At 42.5% G+C, this 23382-nt stretch overlaps 1 protein-coding gene across 1 annotated transcript in view; it reads right to left on the reverse strand.

The window, feature by feature from the left end:
- Positions 1-23382, reverse strand: part of SV2C (synaptic vesicle glycoprotein 2C) — a 298491-nt gene that overhangs the window by 24460 nt on the left and 250649 nt on the right. The window contains exons 5-7 of the mRNA XM_075591316.1: positions 21487-21620; positions 8868-8957; positions 5125-5235 (exon numbers count right to left, since the gene is read on the reverse strand). Coding sequence (XP_075447431.1) covers positions 5125-5235; positions 8868-8957; positions 21487-21620 — 335 coding nt within the window. The remainder of the gene's footprint in view (positions 1-5124; positions 5236-8867; positions 8958-21486; positions 21621-23382) is intronic.

Consider the following 23382-nt stretch of genomic DNA (forward strand, 5'->3'; position numbering starts at 1 on the left):
CCATACATAGTTGAAGGTAGCTACAATTGTGGAAATTCCAAATAATGAATAAGAATTCATTTGAGACACAGAAGGAGGGTTTTTTAAGGTAAAAGGAAACTTGGGAACAGGCCTTTTCATGGATGCCAAGAGAATGAAGGATGTTTCTAGAAGAGAGTGATCAACAGTGCAAAAATCTGCAGAGAGGTTTAGGAGGAAAAGGAGAGAATAATAACCCCGGTGTATCGCCATATGAAAACTCTTTGCGATCTTGGCTAGTGCTATTTTGATGGAGTGTTCAAGTCGAAAGTCTCACTGTAAAGGGTCATGTAGTTACAGAGTGGGAATGAACACTGGGGGGCCTATGCAGGAAACGGCGAGAATGGCCATTCGCCAGACGTAGAACTCGCCATGTTTTTGGCGGATTCCCCTCGCAGTATGCAGGAAGGTGCGCATATCTGTGAGAATAATCCGGCAGAGCGATGGCGAGTCCTGGCGAGAAGGGCTCCGCTGGTGAGATCTGTCACCAGAGAGCAAGATCCGCCTCTCTCTGCAGAAATCTCGCTGGCAAATAAAAAATATTTACATAATAATTGGATTAATATTGTAGATGTGCAGAGGGTCTCTGAAGATGAACCGCGTTGGTTTTATGTCCGGGGACCCCCTGCTTCACGAGATACATGCCCCCGTTATGAGGTGCTGGTATCTCCTATGCATGGAGATAGCTCGATCACGTGACGCGGGACATTTCCACTCATAGGAGATATCAGCACCCCATAACTGGGCCTGTATCTCGGGAAGCAGGGGGTCCCCGGACATAAAACCAACACGATTCATCTCTGGAGACCCCCTGCACATGTACACTATTAATACAAATACATTAATGCTGATCCTTACCTAGCGGCTATCCGTAAAGGCAATGAAGGGGTTAAGTCACAGTAGCATGTTTATTGGGGACAATTGCCCCCAATAAACATGCAATACACAACACAATCACCCTCTGTGCCCCCAACAACCCCTATACCCCCCTTATATACATAACCCATAGTTATTTTTTTTAGGCACTGGAATGATACTATAGACCCGCAATAAACATAACAATAATTAATAAACTTTAGAACCCCCTCACCCCCCACCCCCCCCCCCCAGCACCAAACACACATAAAGTAAAGTAATGGGCAAAATAACTATTATCCAGATATGGATAATAGATTATTTGTCCATTATTAAAAACATTAACTAGCATTATAAAATAAAGATAGTTGTACTTACGTCAGCAATAGGAAGCCCCTACGCCATCAAAGTCCGTTGGCACACAAAGAAATAGCAAATACATTCTGGTGTTACTTAACCCCTTAATAACAATAACGGTTAATAAGCGCTAAAGTCATTAGTGGGTTAAGCCACCCTGCACCCATTTATTTGTAGAGTGGCTTCATCATTCACATATAATATATATATATATATATATATATCTTTAAAATATATGTGTGATTAACCAATCTACTAAGAAATGGTTAAGGATATCCATGTACAAATTTAAAACATCCGATCGCAAATTGACAACATCACAGCCAAATTAAAAACAAAGCCAAATAAAAATTAAAACGCATATCATAAGAGAACACAGCAAGCACCTATCCAAACCAGTAAATAGCAAATGGCAATAAAACATACAATTTAACAATGTGTACATGATGCAAATAATATTTCCATCATGTACACAGTAGCAATCAATGGTCCAAAACAAATACACGATTGAAATCAAACATTCAATATAAACAAAGCAAGTAGACAATACTAAATTACCAACACACAATTTATGCCATCCGAAATACATTACAAGCAAATCCAAACCCAAAACCCTATTCACTATTGTAATGCTAAAACAAAACCATTCCGAAAATAATTATATTTCTAACTTCAACAAATAAGCCACAATAAAAAATTAAGACAGGGTCCCTAAATAAATCCATGCAATCATCATCTGAAATGACATAACTAATTCAAAATAACATTTCACACACAATTTTAACCAAAAAGGGAAAATACTTGTACAAGACATGAAAAAATGCAATTAACATTTGCAAAACAACCCTTTAATAAACATGTATGTATATAGCTCCATAGGGATATATATACATACAGGGGCATTAAATGGACAATAAAAAAATAAATCTGACATGTTAGGGAAAAAAAAACAGTTAAAACTTAAATAAAATACATTTCTTTTGTTTACTTACTATTAGATGACCAATGACCGACTTCCGGGGGAACCGCTATCTCTCTAACAAACCCAAACACAGGAACCAGGAACCCATAAAATAAAAAACCATTGTAATCCCATGTGGTATCTTCTTTCTTGTCTTTATAATACATACCGTCTGTGGTCTTCTTTTCGGGGTCTTCTTTACCGTCTGCGGGGTCTTCGTGGTCTTCTGGGTTCTTCTTCCGCCACGCACTGTCTATCTTCTTCGGAGGGGAGGTCCTCTCCCCATGGCGTCTAGCTGTAAAATGAGACGACATAGGCTTTTATAGGCCTATGACGTCACATTTTGCATCAAATGGTTCTCACCGTCCTGATTGGGCCGTGAAAAGCATGTGATTTTGGCTGTGATGTTGTCAATTTGCGATTGGATGTTTTAAATTTGTACATGGATATCCTTATCCATTTCTTAGTAGATTGGTTAATCATACATATATTTTAAATATATATAATATTATATGTGAATGTATAGTTTATTAAGTATTGTTATGTTTATTGCTGGTCTGTGTATTATTTTGAATGTGGGTATTGGGGGTAGGAGGTATTGTCCCCAAGGGAGAGAGGGTAGGCCTCCCGGTGTGTAGGGGTGAGGGTGGTTAGGCCTTACGGGGGTGGGTAGTGGGGGGTTTGTGCTTAGGCCTCCAGAGTGGTGGGTGAGGATGGGTAAACCCCTTAATGACGGTAGCAGTTAATAACCGCTACGGTGATTAAGGGGTTTGGGGACATTACATTGGCTCTTTTTATGCCAGTGTGTGTTTTTCAGCACCCGAGGGCATGGACGGTGATGAAGATGAGGATGGCCTTCATCGTGGCTGGCGGCCAAGGTCGAGTGCAAGATGTATTTATTGGAATTCATGTATTTTAAATGGGCAAATCCACTATTATCCATATGTGGATAATAGTTATTTGGGCCATTACTATTACTGTATATGTTAGAGGGCGGGTAGGGGGGGGGTGTTTTTATTTAAAAGTATTTATGTGCTTTTTAATTATTTTTTGTACTGTATGTTAGGGACCTTAAGGGGTTGTTGGTGTATTATATATAGGGGTGGTTTTCTGGGTATGCACCTTAACCCTGGCTGTGCTCAAAGCTGTGACCATGCAGCAAGCTTAAGCCTATAGGGAACCATGTTAAAAATGGTTATTGAGGCAAAAAGTGACACTGTGTGCTCATTTGCATGTCATTTCCCAGAATCCCTTGCTGCAGTGGAAGTGCTGTATGCTGGGTGATAATGGGGAAAGGCGGGGTTGCAGACCTGCCTAAGACATGCAGATGAGCATACAGCTATATTTGTATATATATATATATATATATATATATATATATATATATATTATTGTGGCTAGCGGGGATGCGTGCAGTGGGTACTTGCCCCAACGGTGGTGTTTAGGGCTTGCGGGTGGGTAGCTGGAGGGCTTAACCCCTTCATGACCGTAGCGGTATTAACCGCTAAGGTAATAAAGGGGTAAAGTCCACCCGCAACCCCTCCCCCCCCCCCCCCCGCAAGCCCTAAACACCCACCAAAGCTCAAAAAAAACCTTCATCCACCCCTGCTCCCCACAATAAGCCTGGTACTGGATGGTTAACCCCTTCATTGCCTTAGCGGTTAGCCGCTAAGGTAATGAAGTGGGCTGCATTTTTCCTGCTTCGGATGCAGGAAGGGCGGGCTTCGGTGCTGATATTAATGGGTATCAGCTCTGGAGCCCCCCCCCCGGCTTCAATCCGAGGCAGGAAAAGGGCCTGTTTTTTTTCTATGTCCCGTATAGCCGCTCAGCCCCAGCTTCTTGCCAATTTTTCTTGCCGGAGAGATTTGGAGAAAAATTTTCCATTCTAGAGCAGCGATCAGCGCCGAGATGCTGATCGGCGCTACTAGAATACAGCGGGTTTTAAAACTGGCGAGATATGGCTTCTCGCCACACGCGCGACGACTTTTTTTCCCGCCAAAACAAAACGGCGGATTTTGCTCATCTCGCCAGCTTTTCGGCATTTACTGAATTGCTGTAGGCATATTTGCCGAAAAAACTGGCGAGATAGGGCTTTTCACCATTTCCTGCATAGGCCACTGGATCTGAGAAAGTGGGGTTGGGGGACAGAAGTCTCACTAACCTTTTTTGTCAGATTGCCATGTTTGTTCATACTTTTATGGCACTAACTATTTGGCCACTTATTAAAAAGAAGCTGCACAATGCAGCAATACTGCTTTAGGTTAAAGGAAGATGATACTGTAGTAATGATAGAATTTTAAATCCATCAATGATTTATAAACAGTGGGGATTAAAAAGCCTATGTTGAGTCATGAGATTTAGCTTCTTAGAGCTGGAACTGACTCTTAGCTGCAATATACATTGCTACATAGTTTGCCAGGTGCTTACTATCTGAAAGGAGAAACCAGTTTTATTGAATATGCTGTAACCCAGTTTCATCAAATAAAGCTGTGTTTGCCTTTCAGATTGCCGGCAGATTTATCTGGCAGTTTCCCAAGTGTCTGTGACTCCTGGCTCTAGAAACTGTAATTTCTTTCTCAAACTCAGTCAGGTTTTGCGCCAACTCAGAATTGAAAGTGCCATCCAAGTCGGCATTCAACCTTAACAAATGCTTCCCTAATGAATCAAAATTGTGTTTGTGCAATATATTTGTAAGAGTGCATACTACCACGGTTCATTGTCAACATATACATGGCAAATTTAACTTTCTCTATGATTTTCCAACACATGTCAAATGCTGTCTATGCTTTATTTTGAAGTTTTCAAATCAGCATCTGTGCACTTTTGAAATAGTCAATGCATTTTGCTTTATACAGCCGAGAGATTGAACCATCCATTATAAATACATAAAAGAACAAGAAACAGAAATTCCCCATGAGTAAGATATTACTTACACCATAGAGCTCAGTACGAATTCTGACAAAGCATCTCTTGTACCATGTTCCGGTGTCTGTCCCGATTTCAATGAGCTCGTCAATTAATTTTGGAGTTTTGATTCTTTGAACCTGCAAAATATTGAACCGTAAAAATAACTTATTTAATCTAAATATTGATAGCTTGTTCAAGTTTGGAAATGACTGAAACGTATATCTTCGCATACAATTAACATCTTTCACCATCCCGCAATTATACTGTACGTCAGGAACATCCCTGACATACTGTATCTATATAGCTCTCACTCTATTCACAAATCCCTTGCATGTCCACTGGGTGTGCTGCTGCTGCTGTCTTCACTGGGATTTCTCTGTGCTGTTCCCTCTTGTTTCTATTTAGTATCCTCTATGCACCTGTCTTCTGTCTGTTTCCCAGCCTTATAGAATAAGGGAAATTAATCTCTAATGTGGTGCTCGAAAAATCTAAGTGTACAGTAGATAATGTCTAAAGCGGATGAGAGACACATAAACTTTTTAAACCAAATGGACTGATCAGACTCTTGTGCCGTCATAACCACTTACAGCCCGAGCAAGAGTTATTAGCCTGCAGGGGAAAGACACGAACCGAAGCCCCACAAAAATGCAGCACCACAGATAAGGTCAAATAATTCACAGCAGCTATGGGTTCAGGTATGAAAACACAGCATGTAATATTCAATTCCAGCCTTTATAGGTAATAGTGGTTTTGTATTTGACCGGCAATGAATGGAGTAAAGCAGGTACTCACGGACCCCTGATGCTGGAGGTAGCAGGTTTGATCGTCCAGGCGTGCATCCCGCTGGTAATGTGGATTAGAACAAACAGAAAAAGCGACGGAGCACAGCAAAAACTGAGAACTGGAGGCAGGATAGAGAACTAAAAACTCAAAATGTAATGCAGCGTAGTGTAAAACAAAGACAAAAATAGGACAACTCTGATGTGTTTCTCGTCGTAGCTGGCGCTTTATCAAAGAGTAATGTCCAACAGGTTAAAAACAACCTTAGGTGAAATCGTGGGAGAAATCCCCTGACTGGTGCTACAAAATACCAAAACATGGAGTAACAATGTACAGTAGTTAAAAAGTCCGGAACCATAAGCAATGTAACACTAATCTCTACACGTGCACAATATTGTGTGTATAATGAAGTAATGTTCCGCTCACAATAAAGCCATGAAGTCACAAACTGACATAAGGGAAATGAGACTGTACAACCAAGGGTAAGTAATGTAATAACAGCACTCACCCTACATAGGTGCACAGGTCTCAACCTGTCGGTATAGGCGGCTGGAGCAATTGACAAAACACACTGGCTGTCGGAGAGGAATCCGATGGAATGAATAATTAAACAAACTCACGTTTATACGATCTGCTTGGTCCCAACATGGCGTGCTTGAGTCCGGAGGAACAGGTAATAAAAAATTGGATAAGGGCTGATCACAGCAAAAAATAGGGCTGTAGGCTAATGACCAATACAAAAATATTTATTAAGTGTGCATAATAGCAAGAATAACAAAAATAGGCCGCAAGGTCCTCTGACGCGTTTCTCGCCCGACGGCCATCTTTAGTGTGTGTTCGTCCTTGTTATTTTGTTCTCCTTATCAGCGGTCAATTTACCAGATAGGCCGTTGATTGCCGCACTTCCGCTGGAGGTGTCCTTATATAAGGTTGTTTTTAAGACATTACTCTTTGATAAAGCGCCATCTACGGCGGGAAACGCATCAGAGTTGTCCTATTTTTGTCTTGGTTTGGCACTATGCTGCATTACATTTTGGGTTTTTAGTTCTCTATCCTGCCTCCCGTTCTCAGTTTTTGCTTTTCTCCTTCACTTTTTCTGTTTGTTTCCCAGCCTTTAAAGTTTCCTGTTTCTGTTTAGTCCTGGCCTTTGTTTTGTTTGCTACAGACCCTGATCTTCCCATTGCCTGTTCTCTGCCAAACTTCTGATTTTGCCTGTTGCCCTTGTTTTGGTTGTACTGGTTTGTAGCTTAATTAAAGGCCCTTGACTATACTTTGCCTTGTCCCCGTTCTGTTCCTTGTCCCCGTCTGTTCCTGCATCCCAGCCCTGTTCCTACGTTCCTGTCCTATTCCTGCCTCTTCGCTGCTGGACTCAGACCTCTGCCCATGATCCCCGACTATGCTTCTTCACCGCCTGCCCGAACCACTGCCTGTGACCCTGTTACGTAGGTAGGCACAAAACACGGTGTATTCTGTGTCTGGTTGGTAGCGTACAAGACGTTTCACATTGCACAGTCACCAAAATAGCTCAAGATGATGAGTCCAAAATTATAAAACAACTGACCTGTTCCTTTAGCTACTCTATAAGGTGAGTAAAGCAGCAAGGTGTAGCTTTAGCAAAACTCCTGTTGCAAAATGAGTTTGGAAGCCATATTGTGACACCTGGTGCGCTCGTTTGAATATCGACAACGAGAAATTGCATACCAGTAGTTTACATGGGGTTTTAAAGAATGGCTTTTATAATGTTTGTTATGCATAAAAAAACAAAATGCCTGAATGTCTTCTCTCTAACCCATTTCAGGAATTATTTCATAAGGACTATGCTGATAGAGTACATAGTCATAAGGTGAATTAAAATTGGACAAGCATTGCATCTTGACCAGTTTTATTCAGACTGTCGGAGAAAGATGTCTGCTACTACTCTGCAGTCCTTTCTAATTTCCTCTTTCATTCAGATGATAACAATGCTAATCAGGTGCAGGACAATGTCAAATCAGATAAGGTATTGCCAACAATCTAACCATTAATCCAGCTATTTAGAAGAACTTCAGGACACTGATATGCACATTTTGTTCTCCTTTATTTTGTACTATTGATTGATTTGTAATTAATTTAGAAATATTGGGGGAAATAATGTCTATAAAACATTGCAAATTAGTTTGGGCAGAGTAGTGTTTCTAACTGACTTAATAATAAAGAAATAACTTAAATAAGCGCTAACATTTCTTTCCCATATAAAGTCGTGATTTATTTGCACATGCATCGTCAACCATTTTGTTTAGAAATTGAACAGCATGATCACAAATATACAAATCTATAGAATTACTAGTCCATTACAGATATCAATCTTTATCGCTTGAAAGCAGGATGAACTTTCTGGCTGTGATACACTGCAACATTTGTTCACAGCTGCATGGAAAATCAACCACCCCAGTGTACATCTGCGTTGCCCCAAAGGCGGAACCTTTGGCACAGCCGAAGGGCAGCCAAAGGGTGTGAGCCGTTTCCTGCTGTTTGGTGATGTTAAAGTGATTTTAAAGCTGCTCTATTTCAATCGGAAAATCACAAGCCCTTTATCCCCTGTACCCAATTTTCCAACTCTATCTGTCCATGAAATGTCTGTGAATTGACTGTTTAACCCTGTTCTTTTAATGTAACCATGCATTTTTATAATTCTGTGCATCGGACATACTTGAAAACGAGAGGTAACTCTTTTTTTATAAATAAATACATTTAGGGGCTATTTTTTTTAAAGGGGCAATCCTTCCTAGGACCACTGTGACTAAAGCCAGTAACATTTTTAAGGGGTTAAATTTGAAACAACATCAGAATTTGATTCAGATGAAAACACTACGATTTGTTTTTTGATAAAGAAAAAAAATCCTAATGTTCTCTCTTATAGTTTTACTGGAAGACATTGATAAATTAACCCCCCCCCCCCCCAACCACCCGAGAATATTACGGAGATGTTATGTGCATTTATAAAACTTACCGTGAAGACTTTTTCAGGTTGACCACGAGCTCTCATGTTCGTGTCATGAATTTGCTTGAGGATCATCCAAGCTTCATCATGTTTACCAATCTATGACATAAAAAAGACGTCACATTAATAAAAACATGTAAGTCTGGGAGCTTTCATATACATTACATAAAAATAGCCCTGCTAATGTTCAGTGATGGTTTTTTTTTTTTATATACTGTTTTTAATTAGATTAAACTTTATTCTTTGAAAAGGATGGGGGTGGGTGAGTACATAAATGAAAGAGGAACTAAAGGTAAAGGGGAAGAAATAAAACATAGAATTAGTGGGTGTAAGGAATCGGGGAACATGTCCTCTGCGGCGTGTGCACTCCTTACCTGCTGCAGCGCGCTCCCCCACTCTGTTTTCGGGTGTCACTCAAATGTAAGTCAGCACAGTAAACTTTGTGGGTTAGTGTGTGTGTGTGTGTTTGGGGGTTGGGGGGGGGGGGGTTATTCATCTGGCAGGGATATTCCTAGTCTCTTAAGGCACATTATAATGTGCAGACAATATATGTCTCTATACACCCTGTCAGGAACCCAGGAGTCGACTATCGTCAACTCAGTGGAATCCCAAGTGCTGTTTATAAGCCAGAAAGTCCATTGGCAAAACAAAAAGGAGTAACGTCCTACACCATCACTGTTATCAAAAAACACGATATTCCCTATAACATTAAGCTGTGGCACTCCATCAGATAATGTGATGAAGGGGGGAAACGTTTTCGGGTGTCACTCACACTTGTGTTCCCACTCAGAAAAAAAAACCAATGGTACTTCCCTGCGATAACCGTCTTTTGTATGTCTCCGTAGAACTTTCCATCCGAAAAATCCAGTGCTCTATTGCGAGCAACCAACTCGTTGCTGGTATGTGCCGATCCATTAGTTAGTGATGCCCTGCACCGTGAGAGGAGTTTAGTATGGGAATTAGTTAGTTCTAGGCTGGTAAGGCAGACCAGCAGTAAAAGTTTAGTCAGTGCTCTAAGAGGAAGCTAGGCTTTTATTTTAAGATTTGTTTTGTCTGCTAATAAAATGGTAAAAGTGATACCACTGTTTGCTATTTATTCTTAACACTTGAGTTGGCAGCACCGACCCACATAGAAAGTAGGTGACAGAGGTGTCCGTGAGAGTCCACCTGGTCCCATATAGTGGCTGTCGTGGGATATGGAGGCGCAGGTAGGTGAGGCAACAGAAGGCAAGTGAGGCAACAGTGCCAGAGATGGCAAAGGCAAGAGACGGATCTTGAGAGATCTGCAAGAGAGGCAGAGCCTGCTTAAGCACCAAAGTGGGGAAGAAGCATGGGAGATGTGTCCCCAGATAGTGCCATGGAGGCAGAGCTTGGGGTGAAGAGATAGCCAGAGAGGATAAAGCGTGTTGCACACATCCCAGAGAGATCCCACAGAAGCAGCACTTGTTGAAGAGATTGCCAGAGAAGTGTGTTGCACACATTGCAAGAGACAAGAATATATTTTTCTGAGCAAGATGAATAGGAAACAGAAGGGCCAGAAAATGGTCAAACCACCTGACCCTCATCAGAACAAGTTTGAGGACGGCAAAAATGTGGGAGATAAGTTATGTGGCTGGCTGCTGAACTCAACCCTCTGAAACATTGTGAATGGGAGATCCAGTAACTCGAAGACTTGCAATGGGAATGTGCTGGAGAGCCAGAGAAAAAAGCGATAATTGGAAACACTCGATTGTCAAGAGTGTCTCATTTCTCAAAAGAACAGCAAAATTGAGTCTGTGTGCACCAATAGCAAAGAAGGATCCACAGGCAGCAGAGATGAGACAAAGCCGGTCTGACAAAATCATCCTTATAACTGAAGAGAAACATGCTTTACAGAAGAGTTGCCTGTCAGAAAGGCATGACCTCAATTTGAACTGGATTCATTCAGAAAGGAGTTGGTCTCCATGCCCTCTGAAGCATGGGGTGCACCACGTCAGACAACCCCTAAAGTAGAACCAGAAATCTAAACTGCAAAAAGATGAAAATGACAAACTATCTTAACATGAAGCAAAGCAAGAGGTATTGCACCTTAAAGAGAAATGGACCACGGGGGGCGTGTCCAGGACGCCGATGAGAGAGGCTGTGTAGAAGAGGAGCTCCACAGACCCTGATATAATAAGAGCAGAATAAGCGCTTTTCCCCCCCTAAAAACATCCACAATTGCTGCCGCAAATCCCCCTAATACCCCTAGCAACAAGAATGGCGAGCAAATCCAAGTCCCAAGCCACCCCAGGAGTCGCTAAGTACTTCTCCCCCTCCCAGAAGAGCTCAGAAGCTGCATTAAGATCACAAGATGGCTCCGCGAGCACACGTGGGCCCGAGCAGGGAACAACCGAACGGAGCAATACGGCTACCCCACCACAGCCGGAGGAAGTACTCACAAGAGCATTTATGCAGGAGATGATCTCCACAATGCTAAATAAACTTCACTCCTCACTGCAAGATGACCTGCGGGCCACGGTAAAAGAACTTAAACAGGAAATAACGGGCCTAACGGAGCGCACCACGGCCCTTGAGCTTAAAATGGCTGAAACCACGCAATCCCAGGATGAGGCAGCCAACGAAATATTTCGACTTGGCGCAGAGGTAAACAGCCTGAGAGACTGCCTTGAGGACCAGGAAAATCGCGACAGGCACCAGAATATTAGAATCCGGGGCGTCCCGGAGACGGTTCTGCCTGGTCAGCTCAGGTCATATCTCCAGGACTTTTTTGTCTCAATGTGCCCCGACCTCACACCAAAGGACATAGAGATGGATAGAGCCCATCGCGCCCTGGGGCCACGCTCCGAAGATCCCAACCGAACAAGGGACATAATAGCCCGCATTCACAGATACACAATAAAGGAACAAATAATGGAGGCATGCAGAACCAAAGAGACCATCAAATTCCAGGATTCTCACCTCCAAATTTATAATGATTTGTCAAAGCGCACAGTACTGCGGCGCAAAGAGATGCCACCATTAACTTCCTTGCTCCGCGAGAAAAAGATCAAGTACAAATGGGGCTTCCCATTTAAGCTGTCAGTACAACAAAATGGTAAATATCTCACAATCAGACACCCGGAGGATATCCCGCGGTTCGCAAAAGCCCTGGACCTAAGCCTCCCTGCCGACTGGATCCAAGACCCCCCCCACTCTCAGGGGCAGCATGCAGAAGAACCCCAGATCAGAGCATCAGAGAGGCTGGCAGGCCAAAAACAACCGCGACCTAGATAGGAACCGCAGCAATCACTTACCTCAGTTACCTCCAAGTTCATTCCCTCACCCAGTTGACCTGAGCAGCAACCGAAGAAGTTCCCCTTAAAAGTCCCTCCTGTCCCATGAGGCGAAGCAATCCTGGATGTGACATCCGCAAATTCTGCAGACCGGAGAAGCGGGAACCCCGGACGCAAGCCACAGAAAAGCAGCCCAGCGGACGCACCACAAAGAAAAGGGAGATAACAGCCAACGGACGTCCTGTGCTTCACCTCACCTCGCCAACAATCACAGCCCAACAAAGGAACTGGATGAAACAGCGAGCAACAGCATCGGAGGAGACGAACCGCAGCCGCGGAGGAATCTGTGAACGGAGATGGGGCGCAGAAGTCGATCCCCGCTGAGGCGGACGCACACATCTCTTCCTTTTCTTTTTTCGCCATACCATCCACACGGGCCCGCACTGCCCGGACCGGGAGGAGAGAGGCCAGATATGCCACGAGAGGAGCGGCGCTGGCGGGTCCTGACAGCCCGGCACGCGGACCCTCCCTTCACGACACACTCTCCACTACATCCCCCCTCCCCCGGGCAGAGAGCAGAGGTATCCGGTAACTGTGAGTACTTTTACCCTCGCAAAGCGAGAAGGCCCGCAGGCCGCTTACCCGCCTGGGTCAGGACACTAAGCGCAGATACAGCGCAAAGTGCCGACTCACAAAAATCTGACTCATAGGCAGATATATGTAAGGACTGGGAACACTGTACAAAGTTGAGAACTGTTCATTATAAAATGCCGGTTGCCCAAGGAACTGGCAACACTGCATTAGGCCCACACAAGGACCTAATCCTACTTTCTCTCTATCTGCTGGTTCTGTCCCAGCAGATCTTTACCCCCCCCCCGCCCCCCTCCCCCATCCTACCCTCCCCCCCTGGCAACCCACAGACAGCCACCAGAATACAAACAGGCAGAACACACCCGCCCCCGGTGAAACACGCAGACAGAACCACTGCAGACACCCAGAAAATAAAAGCAAGATCTCCCCGATTGGGAACGGCGAGATCCCAAGATCCCCCCCCCACAAAAAACCCACAATGACATCTACTGCACCAATAAAGATCCGCTCACTAAATGTCAAAGGACTACACAATAATAGGAAGCGGAGGCTAGCCCTCCATGATATGAAAAAATCAGGGGGAGACATCATATTCCTACAGGAGACCCACTTCACATCTCAAGACCCCCCAAATTTATTCAAAAAAACATTCCCAACATGCTTTTTTGCATCATTCAGTAGTAAAAAAAGGGGTGTAGCTGTCCTAATCAGACAAGGCACTCCATTTAATCATATCAAAACAACAGCAGATCCAGAGGGTAGATTCCTAATGGTATATGGCTCCCTAGCAGGCTCAGCAATCGCACTGATCAATGTATATGCCCCAAACGAGAATCAAACAGAATTTTTACAAACAGTACTCGAAGGCGTAGACCCGGGATATCTGTCATCGATGATAGTGGGGGGAGACCTAAATATGGTTCTAAACCCCACCGAGGACAGATCGACCACAATGGGTCCCCCCCGTACAACCCACTCCCAAATCAAGGGGAAAAGGTTTAGGGACATCCTGAGCGAGTTCTCACTAGTGGACGTTTGGAGAACCCAACATCAGGGCCAGAGAGACTATACATTCTACTCAGCACCTCACCAGACCTACTCTCGAATAGACCACTTCTTGACCATTAAAAATGTGATGGCGGCAGCCATTGAATCAGACATTGGCTCAATCACATGGTCCGACCATGCCCCGATTACTTTGACACTGTCAATCCCTTTCGAGAAAACAACGAGTTACTCCTGGAGACTAAATGATTCACTGTTAAATCATCCTGCGATAGAAAGAGAGATTAGATCCTCACTTAAGGACTATTTCTACTTCAACGAAGGAACAGTCTCCTCTCCAGCAATCCTGTGGGAAGCCCATAAGGCAGACATCAGAGGAAAAATTATCTCCATCGCATCCCACAGGAAAAAAGCCCGCCAAAAACTAACCAAAGAGCTCACAGATAGCATAAAAACAATAGAACAAGCCCACAAAGCTAACCCCTCCAAAAAAATATACAAAACATTGTTAACAGCCAGAACAAAACTTAGACAAACCCAGCTGGAGGATGTTGAAAAGGCCCTAAAATGGACCAATCAACAATACTATGACAAGGGTAACAAGGCCGACAGACTCCTGGCCAGTAAATTGAGAGGGGTACAAAAAAGATCCCAAATAACAGCGATCAAGAGTAGATCTGGCGAGATACAATATAGTGACAGCAAAATTGCTATGGAATTCACAAAATACTATACAGAACTATATAATTTAAGATCTAAAAACGGCCGACCTGAACCAATAGCATCAGAATTGATAACGCAATATTTAAACAAATGCCATCTCCCCACATTAACGGAGGAGGAAAACACAGTCCCCAACGCTGAGATCTCAAAAGAGGAACTGGAAGAGGCGGTCAAATCTTTAAAAATCACTAAGTCTCCTGGTCCTGACGGTTTCACCAATGTCTATTATAAGAGATTCTTGCCTACTCTATCCACGCATCTCCTGAAAACATTTAATTATTTCATGGAAGGGAACCAAATCCCGCCAACAATGTCTCTGGCTAACTTAGCTATTATACACAAAGATGGCAGAGACCCGATGCAGTGTGGAAGCTACCGTCCAATCTCCCTCCTCAACAGTGATCTCAAATTATATAGCAAAATACTAGCAAACCGATTAAACCCCATCTTACAGAGATTAATCAACATTGACCAGGTAGGATTTGTCGCGGGCAGGCAAGCCTCAGACAATACCCGGAAGATAATTAATATTATTGACCATGTTCACCTCACAGGCACCAAAGCACCTAGATGCAGAGATGTTAAGCCTAGATGCAGAGAAGGCGTTCGATAGAATAAACTGGCAATTCCTGGACCAGACTATGCGCAAATTTGGCTTTAAAGACGCATACTTAGAGGGGGTCCGTAGACTATATCAAAACCCGTCAGCTACAGTAAAATTACCAGGGGGCAATAACCAGAGATTCGAGATCACAAATGGAACTCGACAGGGATGCCCTTTATCTCCTCTCCTCTTTGCGCTAACGATCGAACCACTAGCATCGGCAATTCGGCTCAATACTGACATCCAAGGAATAGAAATCGGTCAAAGGCAGCATAAAATATCCCTATTCGCAGATGATGTCATTCTAACCCTATCAAAACCCCAAATCTCCCTACCCAACCTTCAAAAAGAACTCCGGGATTTCGGGAAAATCTCAGGATATAAAATAAATAGTGATAAATCAGAAGCCTTGAACCTAAGCCTGCCAGAGCCAGAGGTGAATCTCCTCAAACTAAACTTTAATTATCGTTGGAGCTCCTCTTGTATCATATACTTGGGAGTTAAGATATCGAGGACCTACCAATCTTTATACCAACATAACTATCCGACCCTGTTCCAAAAAATCAAACAAGATCTAGAAAAATGGGGAGAATATCAGATATCATGGATCGGGAGAATGATCTCGGTTAAAATGAATATACTCCCTAGATTACTTTACTACTTCCAGACTCTCCCGGTCCACATCCCTGGCTCAGAATTGAAAAACATCCAAAAACTAATCTTCCACTTTATTTGGCAAGGAAAAAAACCAAGAGTCTCTAGAACAGTTCTCTTGGCCTCAAGGGGGAGAGGAGGAATGGGAGTTCCAGACATCACAAGATACTACCTGGCTGCACAACTGAGACAGGTAGTAGTCTGGAATGCCAACCCAAACCAATTTTGCTGGCTAGACATAGAAACTCAATATGCCGGGACGCTTTCGCTGCCGGCTTGCCTTTGGTCCCTAAGCAAGGAGGACATGCAGAATAACAAATTCAAATTAGGCCCGATGAGACACACATGGGAGACCTGGACGAAATGCAAATTCAAATTTAAGCTCACAACATCTCACTCTCAACTTACACCAATTCACAAAAACCCGAAATTCCCACCTGGATGTGAGCCCGGACAATTCGACGAATTCAAAGCCAAAAATATCAATGCGATTGCCGACCTCTTGAGCTTCGGGAAGTTCCTGAGCTTCCAAAACCTACGATCTAAATATGAAATAGTAGGGCTGAATGTGTTCAAATACCTACAAATTCGGCATTTCATTCAAACTTTAACCCCAACGTTGGAATTTCCTCCTCTCACTAGCTTCGAGCAGCTCTGCCGTGAGACTGCCCATAAGAAAGGTCTTATATCACAAATTTGCTCAGAAATGGAGATAGCTATGGATCCCCCCACGCATGACTATATGCTGCATTGGGCAGCAGAATTGGAAATAGATATAGACCGAGAGGACTGGGAAAGTATTTGGGAAAATGCCTCAGGAACTTCCATATGTACCACAATCAAAGAAAACATATACAAAATACTGTTCCGCTGGTATCTTACCCCAGTTCGAATAAATCAAATCTACCCTCTGGCTTCCGATCTATGCTGGAGAGGCTGCGGTCAAAAGGGGGACATGGCCCACATCTGGTGGACCTGTCCGGAAATACAGAAGTACTGGGAAACTATACAAAAATTAATAAAAGAGGTCACAGACCTCACAATACCCATTGACCCGCTGACCTACCTGCTGGCCAGACCCATAGAAGTGCTGGATCGACCAACAGGCAAATTAGTCTCCTTTATCCTGACAGCGGCTAGGTGAGCGGTGGCAGCCGCCTGGAAGAAGGTGTCTCCCCCCTCCAAACAGACAGTCAAAAAAAGGGTGCAAGAGGTGATGGACATGGAAAGACTATCAGCCTTCCTGAAAAGGTCCACCACCTCTTTCAACAATACCTGGGACTCATGGCTAACGTATATGCTCCCCCAACGCCAAAATGCCCCATAGTAATAATAAACAAAGATCCAAATTAAGGCAGCCAAGAACAGGGAGCCAATCCCCCCCCCCTCCCCTATCTCAACCCCCCTCACCCCCTACCCCCCCCCCCTCTATCACTCTCTCTCCCCTTTTCTGTTTCTTAACCCGCACTTCCCCGACAGACCTCTGAAGGTCAGGGGAATGTTGGGACTTTCTCCCCCACCTCAGACAAAAACCAGAAAAATTGTATTAGGCCAAAATGTTGACAAATATTCAAAAAGCTGTAAATGTTATAAATGCCTAATAAAAAACTTTGAAACAAAAAAAGAGAAATGGACCACTTTGCAAGATGAAAAGATGACCTGTAAAGCCAAGAAAAGCAATGCAGTTGCAAGTCTTCTACTATAGCTGCAATTAACAGATGAAGTTTGAATAGCAGCTGCAGACAAAGAGCATCTGAGGCAAGAGGTCAAAAATCTCAAAGAGCAACTGGAGGATGAAAGGTAATGCTTCTCAGATGTTCTACAGGAGGGAGTATTATGAATAAAAGAGCAGCATCAGAGCACTCTGCATGAGCTGCAACATCAGCACAGGGCAGAAGTCAAGCAGCAAGACCTGGAGCAGATAAGCAGAAGGAATCGAGTGCCTGTGTTGCAGAAAAGCAGAAGCAGCATGAGGGTGAGTTGAAATGTCCGGTTGTTGAGAGCCAAGAACTACAGAGTTGAATATGATGACACTTCAGTTCCTGCGAAACAAGCTCACATACCAGAGACAGATCAGAAGATCATTCTGCACCAGGACCTGCTGAAACAATTGTCACAGGAGTTTGAGGCCAACAAACCACTATGTTTTGATGGCAACATAACGGAGTTGCCTACAAAGAGACGTTATTAGTGAAAAACAGTGCCAAGTACCGTCTACTTCTGGAGCTAAGGAAGTGCAGTGAGCAGTTGAATGTCTTGACCCAGAAATTCTATGGGTTTGGGGGACAGTAGGTGGTTCTGCTAAAACTCCAGAAGATTACATATGGTAGACTATGACATGTGGAAATAAGGCTGCTAAAGGAAGCTGTGAAATTGGCTAATGAGAAGCTCTACCAGGCAACAGCGAGTTGTTTAAAGCTGTGTTCTCTGATGAAGGTGGTAGAGATGGCACTATCCATCCTTCAGACACAAATTTGGATGCTGGGGAAAAAGCTAAACATTAATAGACAGTTCAGTCATAGGACTGATGGATTATCATTTCCCAGGTGGGGGAAATGTTGCTATACAGTACTACAGTAGCTGCTTCACAACCCACTGCATCTCTGTGATGGACGCTCTTAAAGGGCCAGGTGCCAATTTGTTGCCTGCTAATAAAACAGTAAAAGTGATATTCCTGCATCTCGTTTACTCATAATACCTGCATAGGTAGCATTGACCCAAATATAAAGAGGTGCAGCAGTCATACCATTACTCAAAAACAGCAAGCTTGACCCTACCTGCCTTTCTAACTATCGGCATATCTCCCTCCAGCCTTTTGCCTCTAAACTCCTTGAACGTCTTGAACATCTTGTATTCTCTCGCTTGCTCCATTCTCTCAACACCTATTCTTTCCTAGACCCTCTACAATCTGGCTTCCGCACTGCTCACTCCACTGAAACAGACCTCACTAAAATAACTAATGACATACGTGCGGCCAAAGGCAGAGGTCATTACACTCTGATCATACTACTCGACCTCTCTGTAGCATTTGATACTTTGGACCACCCTCTTCTCCTTCACATTCTCCATACTCTTGGCATTCGTAGCAAAGCTCTATCCTTGATCTCCTCTTACCTCTCCCATCGTACTTTCAGCGTCTCTTCTGCCAACACCTCCTTCTCTATCGAACTCTCTGTGGGGATACCCCAGGGCTCTGTCCTAAGACCTCTACACTTTTCTCTGTACACACTCTCTCTCTAGGTGACCTAATCACATCTCTTGGGTTCAAATATCACCTTTATGCTGACGACACACAAATTTACTTTTCGACCCTTGACCTTACACTTGCTGTACAGACCAAAGTTTTTAAATGTCTCTCTACGATGTCATCCTGGATGGCCCTCCGTTGACTTAAACTTAACATGGCAAAACAGAGCTCCTTATTCTTCCTCCCAAACCTGGCCCCACTACCTTCTTCCACATTACTGTTGGAAGTTCAGTCATACACCCAGAAGCGCAAGCACGATGCCTAGGGGTCACACTCGACTCCTCTCTCACTTTCTCCTCTCACATTCAAAACATATCTAAAACCTGTTGCTTTTTCCTCCGCAATATCACAAAGATACGCCCTTTCCTCTGTTGCTCGACTGCTAAAACTCTGACACAGGCCCTCATTCTCTCCCATCTCGATTACTGTAACCTCCTGCTGTCTAGCCTTCCTGCCTCTCACCTGTCACCCCTACAATCTATCCTAAACGCTGCTGCCAGAAATACTCTACTCTTTCCTAAATCTATCTCAGCGCCTACCCTTCTGAAATCCCTCTCCTGGCTTCCTATCAAATTCCATATCACACATTCAATTCTCTTCCTCACTTTTAATGCTTTACACTCTTCTGCCCCTCCTTACATCTCAGCCCTAATTTCTCGCTATGCACCATCCCGACTCTTGCGTTCTGCTCAAGGATGTCTTCTCTCTAACCCCTTTGTATCTAAAGCCCTCTCCACTTTAAACCTTTCTCACTGACTGCCCCACACCTCTGGAATGCCCTTCCCCTCAATACCCGACTAGCACCCTATCTGCCTTTAAGACCCACCTTAAAACACACCTGCTTAAGGAAGCATAGGAGTAGCTCTGTGGCTAACACAATACACTTGATACATGAAGCTTGGCCCCTTGCAGACACACTTACCAGAATGCCCTCCTACTGTATCTGTACGTTCCTCCTATCAATTAGAATGTAAGCTCTTCGGAGCAGGGACTCCTTTACCTAAATGTTACTTTTATGTCTGAAGCACTTATTCCCATGATCTATTATTTGTTATTTACAGTATATGATTGCCACGTATATTACTGCTGTGAAGCGCTATGTACATTAATGGCGCTATATAAATAAAGATATACATACAAAGAGATTACTTTGATAGTCTGCCTGGTCACACTCCACACGCATGGCGTGGCTCAGTGAGTAAAGGCACTGAGTGACATTACCTTTGAAGCAGGAGAGTCGGGTTCAAATCCCAGGGTCAGATCCTTGTCACTTTGGATGAGTCACTATCTCCCTATCCAAAATTAGATTGTGAGCTCCATAGGGCAGGGATATTTGTTTATAAAAATTCTATGTAGAACACTGCATACACTGTCAGTGCTACACAAAGAAACAATCTATTACTATTGTATTAAGGCTTACAGTATGTTGCAAAGCAACAGAAAGCAAAAAACGTATTTCATATCTCCAAGTATATTGCAGTGATATACTTGCCATGATAAGAACATAAGTCTTTAAAATGTTATATTGCCTAAAGCTGAAAAATAAGAACTTTCTGCTTCCAAATTATATTATAATATTGCAAGTTTAAAAATATAGGCTGGGTCAAGAGCATACAGTACGTCACAATAAGTAGAAAGCGTGGAACATAGTTGCTCCTCTATTATCAATGTTTATTGGCTATATCCCTGAGCATATTATCAAATAAAATATCAAATATGACTTTTTTCTGTTTCACGAATACCACTGCCATAATGAAAGTTCAATTTTTTATTTATTTTTCAGAAACTATGTAGTGATGTAGTATGTCCTGAGAGTTACAGTACGGGGTGAACCAGTGAACACTGCACCATAAGTACTATTGCAATCTGAGTGTTTCTTTTGGTAAATCTGGTGCAATTCTTTAATGCTGGTTTTGCAGTCAGGATATTTACGTAAATAGTGTACCCCCATTGTGTAATGGGGACCTCATTGTTGTATGTAAATTATTACAAGTTGTGTTTTGGGAATGTAATATACAGTACAAACCACATTTATGAAGCAGCAATCCCACGTACTCAAATTCTTTTTACTCTTTGTTGCTACAGAATCAGTCCTGGGACGTTCTCAGTTGCCAGATATTTGCTTTGTTATATGATGGTGTTTCTGGCCCCTTTTGGAAAATCAATATGGCTGCCATCCAAACCTCACTTCCTCTGGCCAATAGGAAGCCCCAATGTTTTCAGATCATGACATTGCTGCTTCCCATGTTACTTTAATTTTATGGCACATAAAAACATAAATATCTCAGGTATTGGGGGATTGCTGGAACCAAGTACAATGTGGGATTTGGAGACTACTGCTTTAAATTGTTTCATACATAGGTGTAGAAATAATAATTGTATCTTAACAGCATGTGTATATGTATATACTGTATAGGAAAATATGATCCATTCATCATGAACTACAGTCGGAAATACGATTGACTTATAACACAACATAGCGTGTGGGTGTACAAAGTTCTATATGCTCCTATATGTTTGGTTGCACAGGATGTTCCCTGATTGTCTCACCTCTAGCAGGAATCGTGGACTTTCTGGCATGAAAGTGAGGGCCACCACTGCAGAAACACAAGGCAGTGCACACACAATGACGAACACCCTCCAGCTGTGAAATTGGTAGGCAGAACCCATGCTGAAACTCCATCCTAGAAGGAAATGAAATACAAACATAATATTTTACATGTTGTAAGTTTATACAATACAACTGAAAAAAGAGAACTGCTTGGTTATTGGAAAGGTTAATGTCAAAGTTCTTTATGGGTATTGTAATAAAAATGGCAGGAAATATTAAGTATTTTAAGCATTCTGGGAATTCAGGAGTTAACGTTGGTCAAAACCCTTTTGGTATCTGTGTATCCTGTATCTGTGTATCTACAAAGAAGGCATAATTAGTGGGCTATAACTGATGGCTCAATAAAGGTGAAATATGTACAGTTTAGAAGCCTGTGGGTGATAACCAGATCCTGGGCTGTCAGCCTCAAAAAAAACATTAACATTTGTGAAATAACCCCTGTGCATCTAAGAGAGAGGTGACAAAAAGTTCATTCCTTATTCTAAGGGCTATAATAATAGGGCATCTATTCTGAAGAATTACATTGAGCTATTTGTAATCTTTGTAAGAAGACAGATGCAATAATGCTAAATACTTGATGTTTCGCATGTGACAAGGGACAGATATCCATTTGTCGCTTAAATTTAGGAGCAAGTCAAAATTAGTATTGTTACATTCAGCAAACTCACCTGAACCTACTGTATTGATATTACTCGCATCTAAGTATTCGGGAAATGAAGTTATGACTGTTTTTGTATATTCAGTCAGACTTTTAAACATTGCAAAAAAAGGATTTTTTTCATTTAAGTTGTAAAACTGTCATCCCAGTGGCTGATTGATGACAGGGGTGGGCTTATGTAGTTCTCAATGAAGGGGAGTTAGAATATAACCCCCTACTTTTTAATTATGAGTTAGAATTCAACAAGGGATGTGTTTTAGTTCTCCTCTTTACTACGCCAGTGACCTCTCTAGGAGAAACCTACCGAATCACATATGGTAATGTACGGTATAGGGACTTCTGTTAATGTTTTATCCTTTTATTTTAAGATACTGTTCGGCATTTATTAAAACTGTATGTTCTAATTGTAATAATCCTTTTCTGTAACCTAACCACTGTATGTTTGTACTGTATGTATGTGTGTGTATATATACAGTCCATTCAGAGTCCAAGGCATCACTTAAAGTTTTGTTTTAATATATTAAAACAAAACTTTAATAAAATAATATATATATATATATATTTATTTATTTTTTATTTTATTAAAGTTTTGTTTTAATATATTAAAACAAAACTTTAAGTGATGCCTTGGACTCTGAATGGACTGTTGCACGGTTTTTAGAGAGTATTTCCATTTCATACACATTTTGCTACAACAGTTTTGTGTGGGAAGTGCATAGTTTTCTGCAAATATCATATTTGATATTTCTTGGATGTTGGTAGCGTACAGATATGATTGGAAATGAGTAAAGAGTAAATATTGAAAGTACCTTGCAGAGGAGAAAGGTAAGATGGATAGAGTAGCCATGTGTATTAACCCTGGTTGCATATCTAAGTCACATGCTCACAGGTGTGTTATTCGTGACAGGTTGGTATATTGGGATGGATTGAAGGGAGATATTGTTCCTTTGAGGGACATTTGCGGAAGGTGAAAAGTGGGCAAACTAGATAGCTGTGTATGATCCCTTGTCCCATATGCAGGTCACGCACTCACAGGTGTGCCATACATGACAGGTATTCATAAATAATGTTCTGCTAATCTGTTCAACAGGAAACATGTCAAGTGGTAATATATTGGAGCAAGTCGATACTGCACTGTTGCATAGTCCTTCCAACATCATTTGTTCTTAATATTGAA

The sequence above is a fragment of the Ascaphus truei genome, chromosome 1 (assembly GCF_040206685.1).
Source record: "Ascaphus truei isolate aAscTru1 chromosome 1, aAscTru1.hap1, whole genome shotgun sequence".
In the NCBI taxonomy this organism is placed as follows: Eukaryota; Metazoa; Chordata; class Amphibia; order Anura; family Ascaphidae; genus Ascaphus; species Ascaphus truei.